This window comes from Saimiri boliviensis, chromosome 4, assembly GCF_048565385.1.
Source record: "Saimiri boliviensis isolate mSaiBol1 chromosome 4, mSaiBol1.pri, whole genome shotgun sequence".
Classification (NCBI taxonomy): Eukaryota; Metazoa; Chordata; class Mammalia; order Primates; family Cebidae; genus Saimiri; species Saimiri boliviensis.
Window position 1 is genome coordinate 86,971,485 of NC_133452.1, and position 14,101 is coordinate 86,985,585.

The 14,101-nt window shown below is 42.2% G+C and overlaps 2 protein-coding genes across 7 annotated transcripts in view; one reads left to right on the plus strand and one right to left on the minus strand.

Moving 5' to 3' along the window:
- The first annotated feature begins 72 nt into the window (after positions 1 to 72).
- TOMM6 (translocase of outer mitochondrial membrane 6) lies at positions 73 to 1,384 on the plus strand. Its single transcript, XM_010333845.3, has 3 exons — positions 73 to 200; positions 720 to 824; positions 1,056 to 1,384. Exons 1-2 carry the CDS (start codon positions 73 to 75, stop codon positions 814 to 816), a joined length of 225 nt encoding a protein of 74 aa, XP_010332147.1. The 3' UTR covers positions 817 to 824; positions 1,056 to 1,384.
- Positions 1,385 to 3,199: 1,815 nt separating this feature from the next.
- Positions 3,200 to 14,101, minus strand: part of USP49 (ubiquitin specific peptidase 49) — a 115,737-nt gene continuing 104,835 nt past the window's right edge. For all 6 annotated transcript variants that reach the window (XM_074397787.1, XM_039467510.2, XM_074397784.1 and 3 more), the window contains 4 exons: positions 13,758 to 13,962; positions 9,315 to 9,423; positions 8,242 to 8,447; positions 3,200 to 6,624 (listed from right to left, as the gene is read on the minus strand). In XM_074397787.1, coding sequence (XP_074253888.1) covers positions 6,434 to 6,624; positions 8,242 to 8,447; positions 9,315 to 9,423; positions 13,758 to 13,962 — 711 coding nt within the window. In that variant the 3' untranslated portion in view covers positions 3,200 to 6,433. The remainder of the gene's footprint in view (positions 6,625 to 8,241; positions 8,448 to 9,314; positions 9,424 to 13,757; positions 13,963 to 14,101) is intronic.

Here is a 14,101-nt window from a genome sequence, read left to right on the forward strand (position 1 = left end):
GACCGGAGGTGCGTCATCCTCCGGCGACGCCAATACGGTTCCTCCAACGAGGTTCGTGCGAAGCTTCCTATTATGGCTTCCAGCGGGGTGCCGGTGAACACTGCCGGCTCGGCTAATGAAACCCCCGAAATACCGGACAACGTGGGAGATTGGCTTCGGGGCGTCTACCGCTTTGCCACGGATAGGAATGACTTTCGGAGGTAACCGAACCCGGAGAACTTGGTCCTTCTCTGGCCCTTACGTCCGTATTTTCCCTTCCTCGCGGGGCTGACGCCTCAGGGTTTTTTGGTTTTGTGTGTGTGCGTTTTTGTTTGTTTGTTTGTTTTTTTAACATTGCTGGCATTGTGGCTTTTTCGTAGCTCTAGCTGTCTCACTGAGGTCCTTGACCAAGAGAGTTTCCTTGTGGCAAAAGCAATCTTTCTGTCCTATGGCTGTACCTGTAACGTCACCCTGATCAAGGGGAGAGGTGCCAGCACGTAAACAGGCTTTTTCGGCCCTGGACGAGTGCTTCAGTAGGGCTTTGCGTTTGATCTTACATTTATTAGGCACAGAAATGAACTCCAAATTCCCACGTGGGTCTTCAGCAATCCACGATGTCACAACCACGTATCAACGCCTCGGGAAGGTGGTGGTGATTGGAAGCCTTTTCCCCTAGTACTTTTCGTTAACCTTACGAGTGACTCTGACCACAGGGCTAATAAAACACATTGTTTTTCCAGGAACTTGATTCTCAATTTGGGACTCTTTGCTGCGGGAGTTTGGCTGGCCAGGAACTTGAGTGACATTGACCTCATGGCACCTCAGCCAGGGGTGTAGCCAAATAGGTAAGAACTGAACCACACCCCTGCGTGTCTTACGAGACCTAGAGGCTGGGAGAAGCAATGTTTTCTGACAGCTGTTCACGAAATGTACAACAGAATGTGATGTAAAACCCTTGATTATTCCTAGTTAAATGTGTTTTCAGATGTTGGAAGGGATTTAAGTATCTCTTACCAATTTCCCTCCCATAGTTCTACATTTCTAATGCCACACGTTGTCTTATCATCTGATTGCAGACAAATGGAATCCTGTGCTGAACCTGAACCTTCCAAAAAACAGCCTACAGTCTGTGACCATCACAAGATGTGCCCTGATGGCAGCTGAAGTTTGATTCAGATGGGCACTTTCCTTCTCTTATCCCTGCCTAGTTTCCTTTTGTTCCTTGAGTCCACGCAGAATTCCATTCTCTGGTCAGCAGACAAGTTTAAGCTAAAGTATTGCCTCTGTTCTGTAAAGTTCTGTACAAAGTTCCTAAGCTTCTCCAGGGGGTGATCTTTGTTCTTGTCCTGATAAATAACAATGCTGTTTTAACAGACATTTGAAATAAATACTGCACATAAAGACAGTCATTTTATTCTTTTAATAAGAAACTTCTGCTTACAAAAACAAGGTGTAAAAAGTCAAGATTTACAAAAATCATAGAAACATGATTTATATTTCACACTTGAGAGACAAAAACAAGTCCCAAACATGGATTTTAATGGAGGTGGTTTGCTTCATTTTAAAAGGTAAAAAAAAAAAAAAAAAAAGGAAACTGTAACCATACATTGATGTTAACATAGCATGAAATTTATTCTTGAAGAATTTATATTGTTGAGCAATATTAGGGGAAGAAGCCATTTGGTGTTGCATAGCATTTTAGTGCACCAGGTGGGTTTTCCAGGCACCAGGGAGGCATTGTTGCTGGAAAAGCGAGGTTTGGTGGCAGAAAGAGGGCAGTGATGTGTGGGGGTGGGAGCACAGTGAAGTAAGCCTGGGCAGTGGGCACTAAAGTGGCGCTGCTGAGGAAGCTGCTTCCTTCAGAAGGAAACATGTTTTGTTACCCTAAAATTCATGATAGTGCTACTGTCCAGGGTTTGGGGGCTCTTTGGAAATGGAATATGTATGGAACTGGCATGTGAACTTGTGTAGCCACAGAAAGAGGTGGATAGAAACAGGTCCCCCAAGGCAATATTTTTTGCCGGTCAGTTTACTAGGCATTAAAGAAAAACAGTGCTTTCATGTGCCAAGTCTCCTATGGAACTAGGACATTAATTGGAAAGGAGGCAGTATATATGGACCACAGTGGCCTGTCAAGACTGACAGATGTCTCTAGCAGTTTGTTCACTACTAAATATAAGCAGGACAAAATAGTCTTTCTTGACTTTGCCAGCATAAATACTAAGAAAATTCCTTGAGAATTAGATTTTAAAGTATGTATATTTTCAAAAGCACCATTCTCTTGTATAAATCAGCTAGATCTTACCTGATAGATGAAGCCAAGACCATTTGAGTCTACACTGGGTAGACTCTGAGAGATTTATATCTTACTGGTTATTAAGATGAAGAAGGGTCACATGAAAGCAAAGCTTAGCTTTGAAGCCATCACCTCCCAAATAGTGACAAAGGAGGAATCTTTTAAGCCGTAGTATAGATGCTAAACCTATTTAGACCTGCATCAGACTACTTGCTAAGACAAGAAATACCAGTACGTCCTGTTTTTTATAGGAATGAAACGTAGATCCTTAAAGTCTGCTACCTAATCTAATGACTGAACAGTTTTATGTGATAAAAATTTCCAAAATTGAAAATCAAAATCCAGCAAGAATTACGGCAGCTTCCAAAAGCATAATTAAAATTTCATTCAAAATTTACTGTTTTGGCTTCAAGTTGCTGGTTGGGTTTTAAAGCCATAATGATGGTTTGAGTAAGATTTCATTTATTTTTTTCTCTTTTTTTAAAAAAAAGTATACTATATCCCTATCTGAGTAGGCCCCCAGCCTGATTTGAAAAGGCCCAAGTTAACATATGGAATATGATGAAGGTAGTGAAAAACAATGGGGTACACAGTCTGCTTTGAAAATACAAAGAATATGGACATTACAACAAAATTGCAGAACTTGCTGGTAAGAATAATTGGCATTCACACACAAGAGATATGAAATGCTTTTTAAAGTCTGTGATAGCAGATGTCCTTTAAACACTACACAGACCCATTTGCCACTTGAAATGGTAAGAAGAAATCCTTTCCCTTAATCTTCAATTCCATGCAAACCATAATCGAGTACAAGGCACCAAATTTTATGAATTGTATAAAATTAGTTCACAAAGCTTTATCAGTAAGTAAAACAAACTCCATTTATCCCTCCCAGCCCACCCACCCAACTCCCACCCCCCACCCACCATCCCCAACCAAGTGTTCATTCTGCACTACTGTCAACATCTCTAGGACTTATGCTGGGGCATGCCCCACTGCCAGCGAGTCCACCTCATTGGTTCTTCCCTTGTACTTGGATGGAGCTGTAAGCATAGCCAGAGTAGCAAACTCATACAATCATTGACTCTAGAAGCTTTGCCATTAAAAACAAAAATAAACTCTGCTATTGAGTCCATAGGACACATTAACAATTCTACAGTTTCCAATTTTATTCATGACATTTTAAGAAACATCTGGAAATTCTTTACAGTGTAGCACTGCCCCCCAATCCTGCCCCGTAACTCCAAGACTGAGGGGCTGGATCAAAGCTGGCAAGAGCTCTGTCCACCATGTAATAAGAGCTTCAGTTCCTGGCTACCAAGGCCATTCCTAATTATTTTTACACTAGCATGGATGTTCGTCTCAGAGGCAACCACAAATATGAGGGTCAGGCTAGATTGAGGTAAAAAAAAAATCCTTTTTGAGGGCCTAGGTGCACTCATCTTGGCTGGCTACAGCAGCAAGTAAACATGCCAGCCAACTAACTACAAAGGGTTCCTGGAACAAGACTCAACTACTTGCCCTGGGAGAGAAGTGGGCCCATTAAGGTTCGGTTAGGAGACCTTGGGTTTGATTTGGCAGCAGCATCTAGTCAGCTTTTACCTGGTTCTTCTTTTCTTCTCTTTAGAATGATTCAATTTGATTTAAGATGCAACTGAGACATTCATCTATACCCAATATGTAAATAAATTAAAGGCAAAGGGACATTTCCCTCACAATAGCCATTGGCTTATGCAGCAGGGAATTCTTCTTTAATAGAAATCTCCTTAATACTAACTTCTTTAAGGGTCTAGTGCTGCTGCCTCTGGGTACCTGAGGTGTCTGTAACTGCAGTGGGCACCTTTCACAAATGTGTAGCTCAGTGGAGACTCTGATGTTAGTTTCTTTTATTACTTTGATATATATGTGCTCAACTAAGTTAAGCACTTATTTCACAAAGTCCTTAATCTGCTTAATAAATCCTTATAATATTTGGTATAAAACTTTAAAAATTAAATTGGAAGATCTTTGAATTTTCCATTAAATGTTTATTAATAATTATCCCCACTGGACAGCCTGAGGGGTAAAGTAGATGCTCTATAGTTCTTCTCTATCTTGTAAGTTCTCTTTTTCTAGAATAATAAATATAGGATTCAATGAAAGATGAGGCACAATTCATAGTTTCCTTTCCTTTTTACTCTCCTTGGTGTTTTTGAGTTAATGGGCTTTTCTATTGCAACAAAAAATCATTACTAATCATACTGACTTAAAACTGTGGATCTTGAGAGTACAGCTTCACATCAGAGCCTCAGGCAGCATGGACAGTGCTGACACTTTAAAACAGTGTCCAGGAGAGGGTGAGCCCAGGCAAAGCTTATACAAAGAAGCCTGCAGTAGACAATATAAACCAAATAGCATAAAAAAATGCCATACGCTATCGCTTCCAAATAAAAGCTAAATATTACAGAAACCTCACAGTGTTGGAAAAAGCAAGTGTAATTTAAAATATAACCACTCCTTCCCTATCAGGGTGAGCCTTTTTTTTGTCTGAATTTCCTCCATGTCTCAGTGCTGCCTGGCAGGGCCTATGGGAGAGTTCATTTCAAAAGAGGTCAACAGCAAATGCTACAGATCTGTGTGGGAAATGTGGCTCATCAACATTGCTAAAGCTATAACCCTCATTCTTTAGCCTTGCTTTCCCCACTTCCCACCCTTCCCCAAACTCCCTTCCACATCTACTCCCTTCAAGTGACAAGTGTAGTTCTACCTGAATTCAAACAGAAATATGATATACTCAGTCAAGAGATGAGCATTCATAGTGACAGGTTGAGTGAGGCTCACTGCAGCAACCACAGCAACAAAAGTTTGGCAAATCTAAGTGAAGAACTAAGAATGAAGTGGTGCCTGATGGGGACAAGGGTTTTTATCTGGGCAGTTTCATTCTGTTTAGAAACTGAGCCAATTTAAAAAGGAAGGTGTATTTTACTATCACTGGGGGAAAGCACAGGGCACTCTTGCTTTTTTCTCTATGGACTGAGTATAGAGGGTAAAGCAACAGTAGGGACTATCAAGATTTGGAAGGAAACAGGCCAAGGCCATCAGCAATAAACTCTTCAGATATGTAGGGGGTGGATTCCTAAGCAGTTACCATACCCTAGAAAACCAAAAGCTCCCAAACCCTGTGGACATGAATGTTCTAGCTCTCCAGGAACATGAAAGACGTTGCAGGCTAAGAAGCCACAAGCTGCACTGAAATGAACAGGTGACAGGCATCCAATAAGCCCTGGAGCACTAGCTATCTCTGCCCACCCACAACTGAGTTGTGAGAAAACCTAAGAACCAATTTAAGCCAAACCATGTGCTTGCCTTAGACCTGAACCAGGGATCTGCTACAGAACTGGGATAGCCAGGGGTGCCCTTTGGCTCAGCATGCAACATGTGCTAGTCTATTGCTTCTTTATATAAACTGCCCCTTCTTTAGAATGAAGGGATTTATTCACGCCAGTCTCAAAAGTATAGAATGATTAAATGACAGCGGCAGGCAGGGAGGGTATGACGTATGAAAACCATCCCATTTTGTATGGGGAAATTTGTTCCATGCATCTCACTCCACTCTTCAGCTGCTATCCCCTGAAAAGGAAGTTTGTTTTAAACCCTTGAGGGTTACTTCCTTTGTGGGAATAAACCCTTTAGACTTCATCTCCCATCTTGGAGCCAATCTCATCCAGCAAGCTGCTAGCCCAGGGCCCCTCCTCACGTGCTCTGTCCAGGGCTGCTCACATCCAGAGGGTTCTTCTGGTGCTGCAAGGAGGTCCTGATTAGCAGGGGAATCACATAATGGAGAGAAAACATGGCTGCTCTCCTGTGTGGATATGATTGATTTACTCCCCGCTTCTCCACCCAGATCCCTCTATATTCAGAAGCAACTGATGAAATGATCTTCATAGAAGTTACTTCTTTTGATTTATTTTTATGAAAGAGGGAATTCCCAAATTCATTGAAAAGAAAGAGACTACAAAATTTATGATAGGACATGAATCACCTGGCACCTTCTACTCTAGACTCAGTGAGGCAAACCTAGTCATCTGTTCCTGCAGTAGCCTTATTTCCTATAAGAGGAAAGATGTATGGACACCAATAGTTTAAAAGCAAGCCAGTCTTTGATACATGCCTCCCATTTCAGGAAAATGTCTGTGGTCTGCCTTCATCGTTGTTGCTGGACTGCACCTGAGATTGGAGATGGGTTTCTGAGATTCTTGCATTGCCCTGCACTGTTCTTTGAGTGTAAAAAAGGATGTAGGCCTGGGTTTTGCATACTTCCTCGACACTGCATACATTCAGCTTTGAGTCATTGCAGTGGACCCAAAAACCTAGGAAACCAACGGAGAAAAAGAGAAATGACTACTCAATTCATATTTCTAGTCAGCAGGCAAAATCAGGAAATGAAGAAAGGAACAGAGTAGTTCTGAATAGAGCCAACCCTGCATTATTGGTGGTGGGAAAGGGACAAGTAAATGAAACCAACAGACTTCTCTATATCCACTGGCTTTAACCCCACCAAACCCCACCACAATACTGCTTATCAGCTGACTGCCGTTTTTATGTTTGTTTTATTCAGGCTTTTTCATTGTCCATTAGGGCGTTCTAGAAAGATAGCTGCAACACTGCAGGCTAAGCAATGGGGAGACGAGGAAGAAGAGGAGGAGAGGAGAAATGGATATAGAGGAGAATCATAAAGGAAAATTTAGAAGGAATAAAAAAGTATTTGTTCACAGGCTCTGGATGCCCCAAGGTCTGTGCAGTTCAACAACAGTGAACAGCTGAAAACACATCTGCAGCCCATCAGTCAGTACAGTAGCTGGGAGACTCCACTCTGGAGGATGAGGACTTAAAGCTCCTTTGGAGGGGCCCTTGCATCCCCATACTTCCCATGGCAGGGGAAGTAGTAAGAACATAGTAAGTGCTCAGTAAATGTCTTCAGTTTTATTATAAGCTGAGACTAGTGAGATTCATACAATATCTCCTTGAGGTTACCCAGGTACTACTATTTCTGCATAACCAAGAAGGAAACCGGGGTGTGCAGAATTAGCATTACCACAATAGTAATATTATCAATAACCAGCACTATTGATAATACTACAGTATCCTCTAACACTGACTGAATAAGCACTATGTGCTAGGCAACTGCTTTTTTTTCCAAGAGTCAGGATCTCACTCTGTTGCCCAAGCTAGAATGCAGTGGTGAAATTGTAGCTCATTGCAGCTTCAAACTCCTGGGCTTGAGCAATTCTCTCACCCCAGCCTCCTAAGTAGCTAGGACCACAGGTGCACACCATGTTGCCCAGGCTAGTCTTGAACTCTTGGCCTCAAGCAGTCCTCCTGCCTCTGCCTCCCAAAGCAGAGGAATTACAGGCATGAGCCATTGCACAGGGCCTAGGTGCTGTTCTAAGCACTTTTACGTGTGAGTTCCTTTTAATTCTTAGAACAACCATATGTTGTTACTTAGTGACATACCCAAAATTTGAATCCAACTTTCATAATTCTTTTTTTTTTTGGACAGTAGAGTCTCGCTCTGTCACCCAGGCTGGAGTGCAGTAGCACAATCTTGGCTCACTGCAACCTTTGCCTCCCAGGTGCAAGCAATTATCCTGCCTCAGCCTTCTGAGTACCTGGGATTTCCGGTGCCTGCCACCACGCCCGGTTAATTTTTGAACTATTTTAGTAGAGACAGGGTTTTACCATGTTGGCCAGGCTGGTCTCAAACTCTTGACCTCAAGTGATCCACCCACCTCAGCCTCCCAAAGCGTTGAGATTACAGGTGTGAGCCATGGCGCCTGGCCCAACTTTCATAATTCTTTCCATTGGATTTAGATGTATGTAATTTCCCTCTAGGTAATCCATGGGATGGAAATAAAAGGAAAACAGTAAAATGTGGAGAAATCAACCCCTTTCCGTGTCCCCCACCCCACAGAGTAAAGCGCACGCACCTCCCTCTGTGTTGTAGCAATAGGCTGTGTAGTGTCCTGAGCCAAACCCTTTCCCGTGATGCATGACCACTGCGGAGAGATCATAGGCAAAGGTCTCTTTGTCAAGAGAGGAGAGCATGTCCCTGCAGCAGTAAGGTTCCATGGTTAATACCTGGTCAAAGACGACATGGACCCCAATCTTCTCTCGATGATTACGGCCAGACCACCTAGAACATAGATATAAGCTTGTTACTAGTAAAAAACTGGCATATACAATCATAGGTAGAGGCAGGTATTAATGAAACAGGAAACTGAGAAAATTTAACCTTCTGGCCTTGGTTTTCCATCAATAAAATGGTGATAATCAATGTTTACATTTATTTATTTTCAGACAGGGTCTTACTCTGTTGCCCAGGCTGGAGTGCAATGGTATGATCAAGGCTTACTGCAGCCTCAACCTTCCTGAGCTTAGGTGATCCTCCCACCTCAGCCTCCCAAGTAGGGGGGACTATAAGTGCAAACTACCATGCCTGGCTAATTTTTGTATTTTTTGTAGAGACAGGGTTTTACCATGTTGCCTAGGCTGGTCTCAAAACTCCTGAGCTCAAGTGATCTGCCTACCTTGGCCTCCCAAAGTGCTAGGGTTACAGTCCTGAGCTGCTGCACCTGGCCCATTTTTGCTATGAATGTTCCATGAAGGACTCTGAACCTAGAGATCCCTAAACAAGCAATTCAAGCAACAGTCTTTCTGTAGTTTCCTGCTTGCCCTTCTTTTCCAGATTATTTTATACGTCATCCTGAAGATGAATCTACCTAAGTCCAAGCCAGGCCAGAAAATCTTTAAGCGCAGACACCCAGTGGAGGCTGGATAATTAATTACACAGGAGCTTGAGAGCAAAAGCCCAGTCCTGCTGGGTTCTCACATCAATTTGTCTTAGCGGATGTGAATGATCTAATCTCCATGGAAAACACAAGGTCTCAAGCAAACAGGCTTCCCCTCCCAACACCAAAAAAGACATGCGCCCTCACCAAAGCCTTTGGAGCAGCTATTCCCACAGCTCTCACCCAGCTGGGGACTCCCACAGCAAGCTCACCTGAATCTTTTAAGGTGCAGCCGGAGGACCTGAGGTAGTCTGTAGATCATTAACTGCTTTCTAGCTTCACTCAGAACAAGGGGTTTGGGATTGGATTTTCGTCGTTTGCCTATGTGGTTTGGGAAGGTAGGTATAAGACATAGGTTGTGAGGAGTCTTTTTCTAGCTATGGCAGAAACAGTGACTTGCCATTCAATATGCATTCTCCATATTTCTCAGTATCTGAAACTCAATTTTATTTGGGGCACAATGTGACCCTCTTTCTGCATTTCCCAGCTTCACATGCCTGCATAGTGTGGCCATAGAAGTTCTGGCTAAGCTGAAAGGAATGACCATGTGGCACTCTGCTTAGACAGGACTGACTCAGTTGTAAGGTGCAGCCCTTTGGCCTGCCCACTATCTGAAACTACTGGAATTCCTTCTGGACCAAAAGGTAACTTTGAAGACAGAAATCTTGCAATAGGATAGTAAAACAGAAAGACAGAAATAGCTTGGGTCACTGATGACCATGCAGCCACTAGGCTGGCCCTGAATGTCCTTCAGACTTGTTTTATGTAACAGAAAAATAAAATCTCTCATTTTAAGTCATTGTTTTTTGGGTCGACTGTTAGAAGCAATCCAAATCTTTCAAACTTTTGCCATCGGCAACTTTGCATATGATGGAATATAACAATGTGCAGCAGCAAGCACATAGAGTAGAAGTGTATGTTAAGGCTCCATGTCTTCACAATGGCTTATAACTTCAATTATGATACCCCACAATACGATTTTAAAAAGCTTTTTGTTTGCACTGGGTAAGCCTAATTCTGCTTGCTGCAAACAACTAGTTGTGTGCTAATGGATAAGTTATGCAAAACTCTGAACCTCAGTTTCCTCACCAGTAAAATAGGGAATAATGCATATATTTCAGGCTTAGGAAAAAGATTAAAAAGGATAAGATTACTAAAGGATAGAGCATGTAAACACATCTTTTCTTTAGCATGATTTGCTTATAGCATATTCAAATATTTAGAATATAAACTTTGTTGATTCTGTGTTTTTATGCTGTGCCTAGTTTTTGAAACACATTTGCTGGATAAAAGCACACTGCTGGACATGCAAGGACAAAGCTGACAGGTGGCTAAATCTATCAGCTCCAAAGCAGAACCAGTGATCAGTCTCTATTGTTGTTTCTAACTGTGGGGGAAATGCATTTCTTGAATTCCTGGTCTCAAGCAGTCCTCTCACCCTGGCCTTCCAAAGTATTGGAATTATGGGTGTGAGCCGACTATGCCCAGCCTTGAGGAAATGCATTTCTAAACTTCAGCAAATAAACAATAGAAATAAAGTTATCTTAGTTTCTATCGGAATCCTTCCCTGTAACCATTTACTGATGACTGTTTTGTTACATTAAATTGGTAAATGGATGAGAGTAGAAAATTAGTGGTTACTGCAGTCCCTGCTAATTGTCTTGAGCCGTTAATATCATGGGCTCAGTGTTGGAAAAGCTGGGCATCTGATACCAAGTCCTGTCTCTACTACTCATGAAAGGTAGCAAATCACAGCCAGATGATGTATTGCAGAGCTGTGACAATAAGATGTGGAGGTGTAGCTTCTTATAATGGACTGCATCAGAATGAGTGTGCCATAGGAGAAGCTTTTACCAGGGTGTGCAGTCACAACATGTGGGGGCATGAACAGATATATAATTCAAAGAGGGGCTTGGTGTTATTTTATATTCCAATTCACCATTTTTTTTGAAAATTACTGCAGCTCTGGCTAGGAACCCTGGCAGTGACTGCCACACTCAGCAGAGGGAGTAAGTGAGCTAAGATGAAGACAATATAGCTAGTCTTTGTTTCCCTAAAATGAAATTCACAAAGAAAAAGAAATTACTGATTCAATTGAGATTGATCAGTTCTGTCTCCATTTGATTAAGCTGGCCAGGAAGACAGGTAGAAGACTGACAGTTCTGAAACTTCACAGGCAACAGATCAATGCATCTCATCCTTTCCCCATAGGTTTCCTTCTCTGGCATTATTTGCTCTTGCCTAGAGAAATCCTAATAAATTGGCACATCTGACAACCAGAAGAACAATCCTTTCTTGTAAAAATAAACAAAAGTGTTTCTTGCCTAATCTATCATATCAAAAAATGATGGAGTTAAAGCTGTTAATATTCTTTTGTTCCTTACAAGTAAAAGGCTTCATGAATCACTATTTTTTTTTTTTTTAAATTACTCTAATGAAACAATTTGATTCACCTGACTCTGTATCTCAAAATGGAACCGAATAGGTGAGTCTACGGTTAACCAGGTATAAAATTTCAAATTTTGTTTTCAAATGGCAAAATGATATCTAGCATAACTGTGTGTGTGTGTGTGTGTGTGTGTGTGTTCCCTAAACAAGGTCTTGCTATGCTACCCAGGCTGCTCTCAAACTCCTGGCATCAGGCAACCCTCATGCCTTAGCTTCCCAAAGTATTGGGATTACAGGTGTGAGCTACGCACCTAGCCTCAAGCCTGACTTTTGATTTTTGTTCTGATTCTTCAAAGAGCAGAACAGGTTTCACACAATTTACTATTTTTAAAATCATGTGTGAAATATATTAAGAAATGCTAATATGTGTGTGTGTGAGTGTGTGTGTGTGTGTGTGTGTGTGTGTGTGTGAGTGTATTGAGATCTGATCTCAGTCTGTCACCCAGGCTGGAGTAGAGTGGCAAGGTCACTGCAGCCTTGACTTCTGGGGCTCAAGCAATCCTCCTACCTCAGCCTCTGAGTAGCTGGGACTAAAAGTGCATGCCACCACATCCAGCTAATTTTTGTATTTTTTTGTAGAGATGGGGTTTCAACTTATTGCCTAGGCTGGTCTCGAACTCTGGGGCTAAAGCAATCTGCTCACTTTGGGGCCTCCCAAAGTGCTGGGATTATAGGCATGACCTGCCACGCCTGGCCTAAGATTTTTTTTTTTTCAAAACCTGTAATCTAAACTACTCGGTGGCTGAAAATTGATTTCTAGGTCTCTGCACAATCCATTAACTTTGTACTGTTAGTTTCCAAATCTATGTATGCTGCAAACCCCAAACATGAGCAGCCACATATTTGCCCTGCATTTCCTCTGTCCATGCTGCGTTAGCAGAAGCATTAAGTGTTAGTATGGCAAGACAGAGGGCCCTGTATAACACGCCTCTGTAACCATATGTAGAGTTCCACTTTAAAATTACAGACATGACGCAGAAATACTTCCTTATGACCCTCTCTGAAATGTGAACTTTTTAGGCATGTGAAGAATACAAAAACAAATGCAGAAAATATTTCATGAAGCTGCCATTGAAAAAGCACTTGAAGGCTTGCTTTCTTGGTTCTGTTGTACCAATCTTTAGCATCACTCCTGACAGACATTAAATCTACTAGTTCAGTACAAAGGCATGCTTTTCTTTCTTTCTTTTTCTTTTTTTGAGACAGAGTCTCACTCTGTTGCCCAGGCTGGAGTGCAATGGTACAATCTCGGCTCACTGCAACCTCCCAGCCCCAGGTTCAAGTGATTCTCCTGCCTCAGCCTCCTGAGTAGCTGGGATTATAGGCGCCTGCCACCATGCCCAGCTAATTTTTGTATTTTTAGTAGAGACAGGGTTTTGCCGGGTTGGCCAGGCTGGTCTCGAACTCCTGATCCCAGGTGATCCACCTGTCTTGGCCTCCCAAAGTGCTGAGATTACAGGTGTGAGCTACCACACCTGGCCAAAAGCATGCTTTTCTGATATGGCACCCCTCAAAAAAGCTATACCATCTGAGTTTAGATTAAGTAAGAACTGTCAGACTCTACATTCATGAATTTAAGCAGGAGCCCCGTAGCACTAAGAAGCTAAATACTAAAATTCTGAGTTCCCATTTCAAGAGCCTCCCTTTGAAATCCCTTCCAAGATGACAACTAAGGTCAATTAGGAGGTCACTCATCTCCTAGGTCTTTGTTTTGTTTTTTGTTGTTGAGATGGAGTTTTGCTCTGTTGTCCAGGCTGAAGTGCAATGGTGCCATCGCAGCTCACTGCAGCCTCCACTTCCCGGATTCAGTTGATTCTCCTGCCTCAACCTCCCAAGTAGCTGGGATTACAGGCAGCCGCCACCACACTCAGCTAATTTTTGTATTTTTAATAGAGACATAGTTTCACCATGTTGGGCAGGCTGGCCTCAAACTCCTGACCTCAAGTATCCAACTGCCTTGGATTCCCAAAGTGCTGGGATTACAGGTGTGAGCCACCATTCCCAGCCTTGTTTTGTTTTTTAATACATAATTAAAACAAGACCATGTTTTTGTTTTTAGAAAAACGGGAGAAAATGATCTTAAAAGATGCTTTAGAACCATTCAATATCATTAGCGTTACTTTTGACTAAAGGGGACAAAGCAGCACCTTAAACTGATATTCCAGGTATACTTCCCCACTACACCCCCTCCTCCACACAGCACTCACTGTTACACTGGTCACAAGCGTAGATTCTCCCTTCCAGGGCCTCTGTCTCTGTGAACTTGGCCAGCATCTCAGTGAGCAAGCACTCTGTCTGATTTAAAGGGACAAACCCCTTTTCTATGCAGTGATAGCGTTCAGGGAATTCCAGGGACAGGTCCCAAAAGGGCTCAATGGTATTGGATTTGTAATTGCATGATATACATGTGACCTAGAATGAAAAGATTAATTTACAGATTATAGAATTTCCATGCTCCCTGCATACAGTTTTACTTACTTCATAAAAGACACACTTTATCAAAACTAAGTATATAATTTGCAAAAAACAGTAATCTTAAAATAGTAAACAT

Excerpts from the sequence above, each read along its gene's own strand:
- TOMM6 (XM_010333845.3), top strand. The coding sequence starts at position 73 with ATGGCTTCCAGCGGGGTGCCGGTGAACACTGCCGGCTCGGCTAATGAA. Across the intron at positions 201-719 it reads GATAGGAATGACTTTCGGAG|GAACTTGATTCTCAATTTGG; the intron begins GTAACCGAACCC and ends TTGTTTTTCCAG.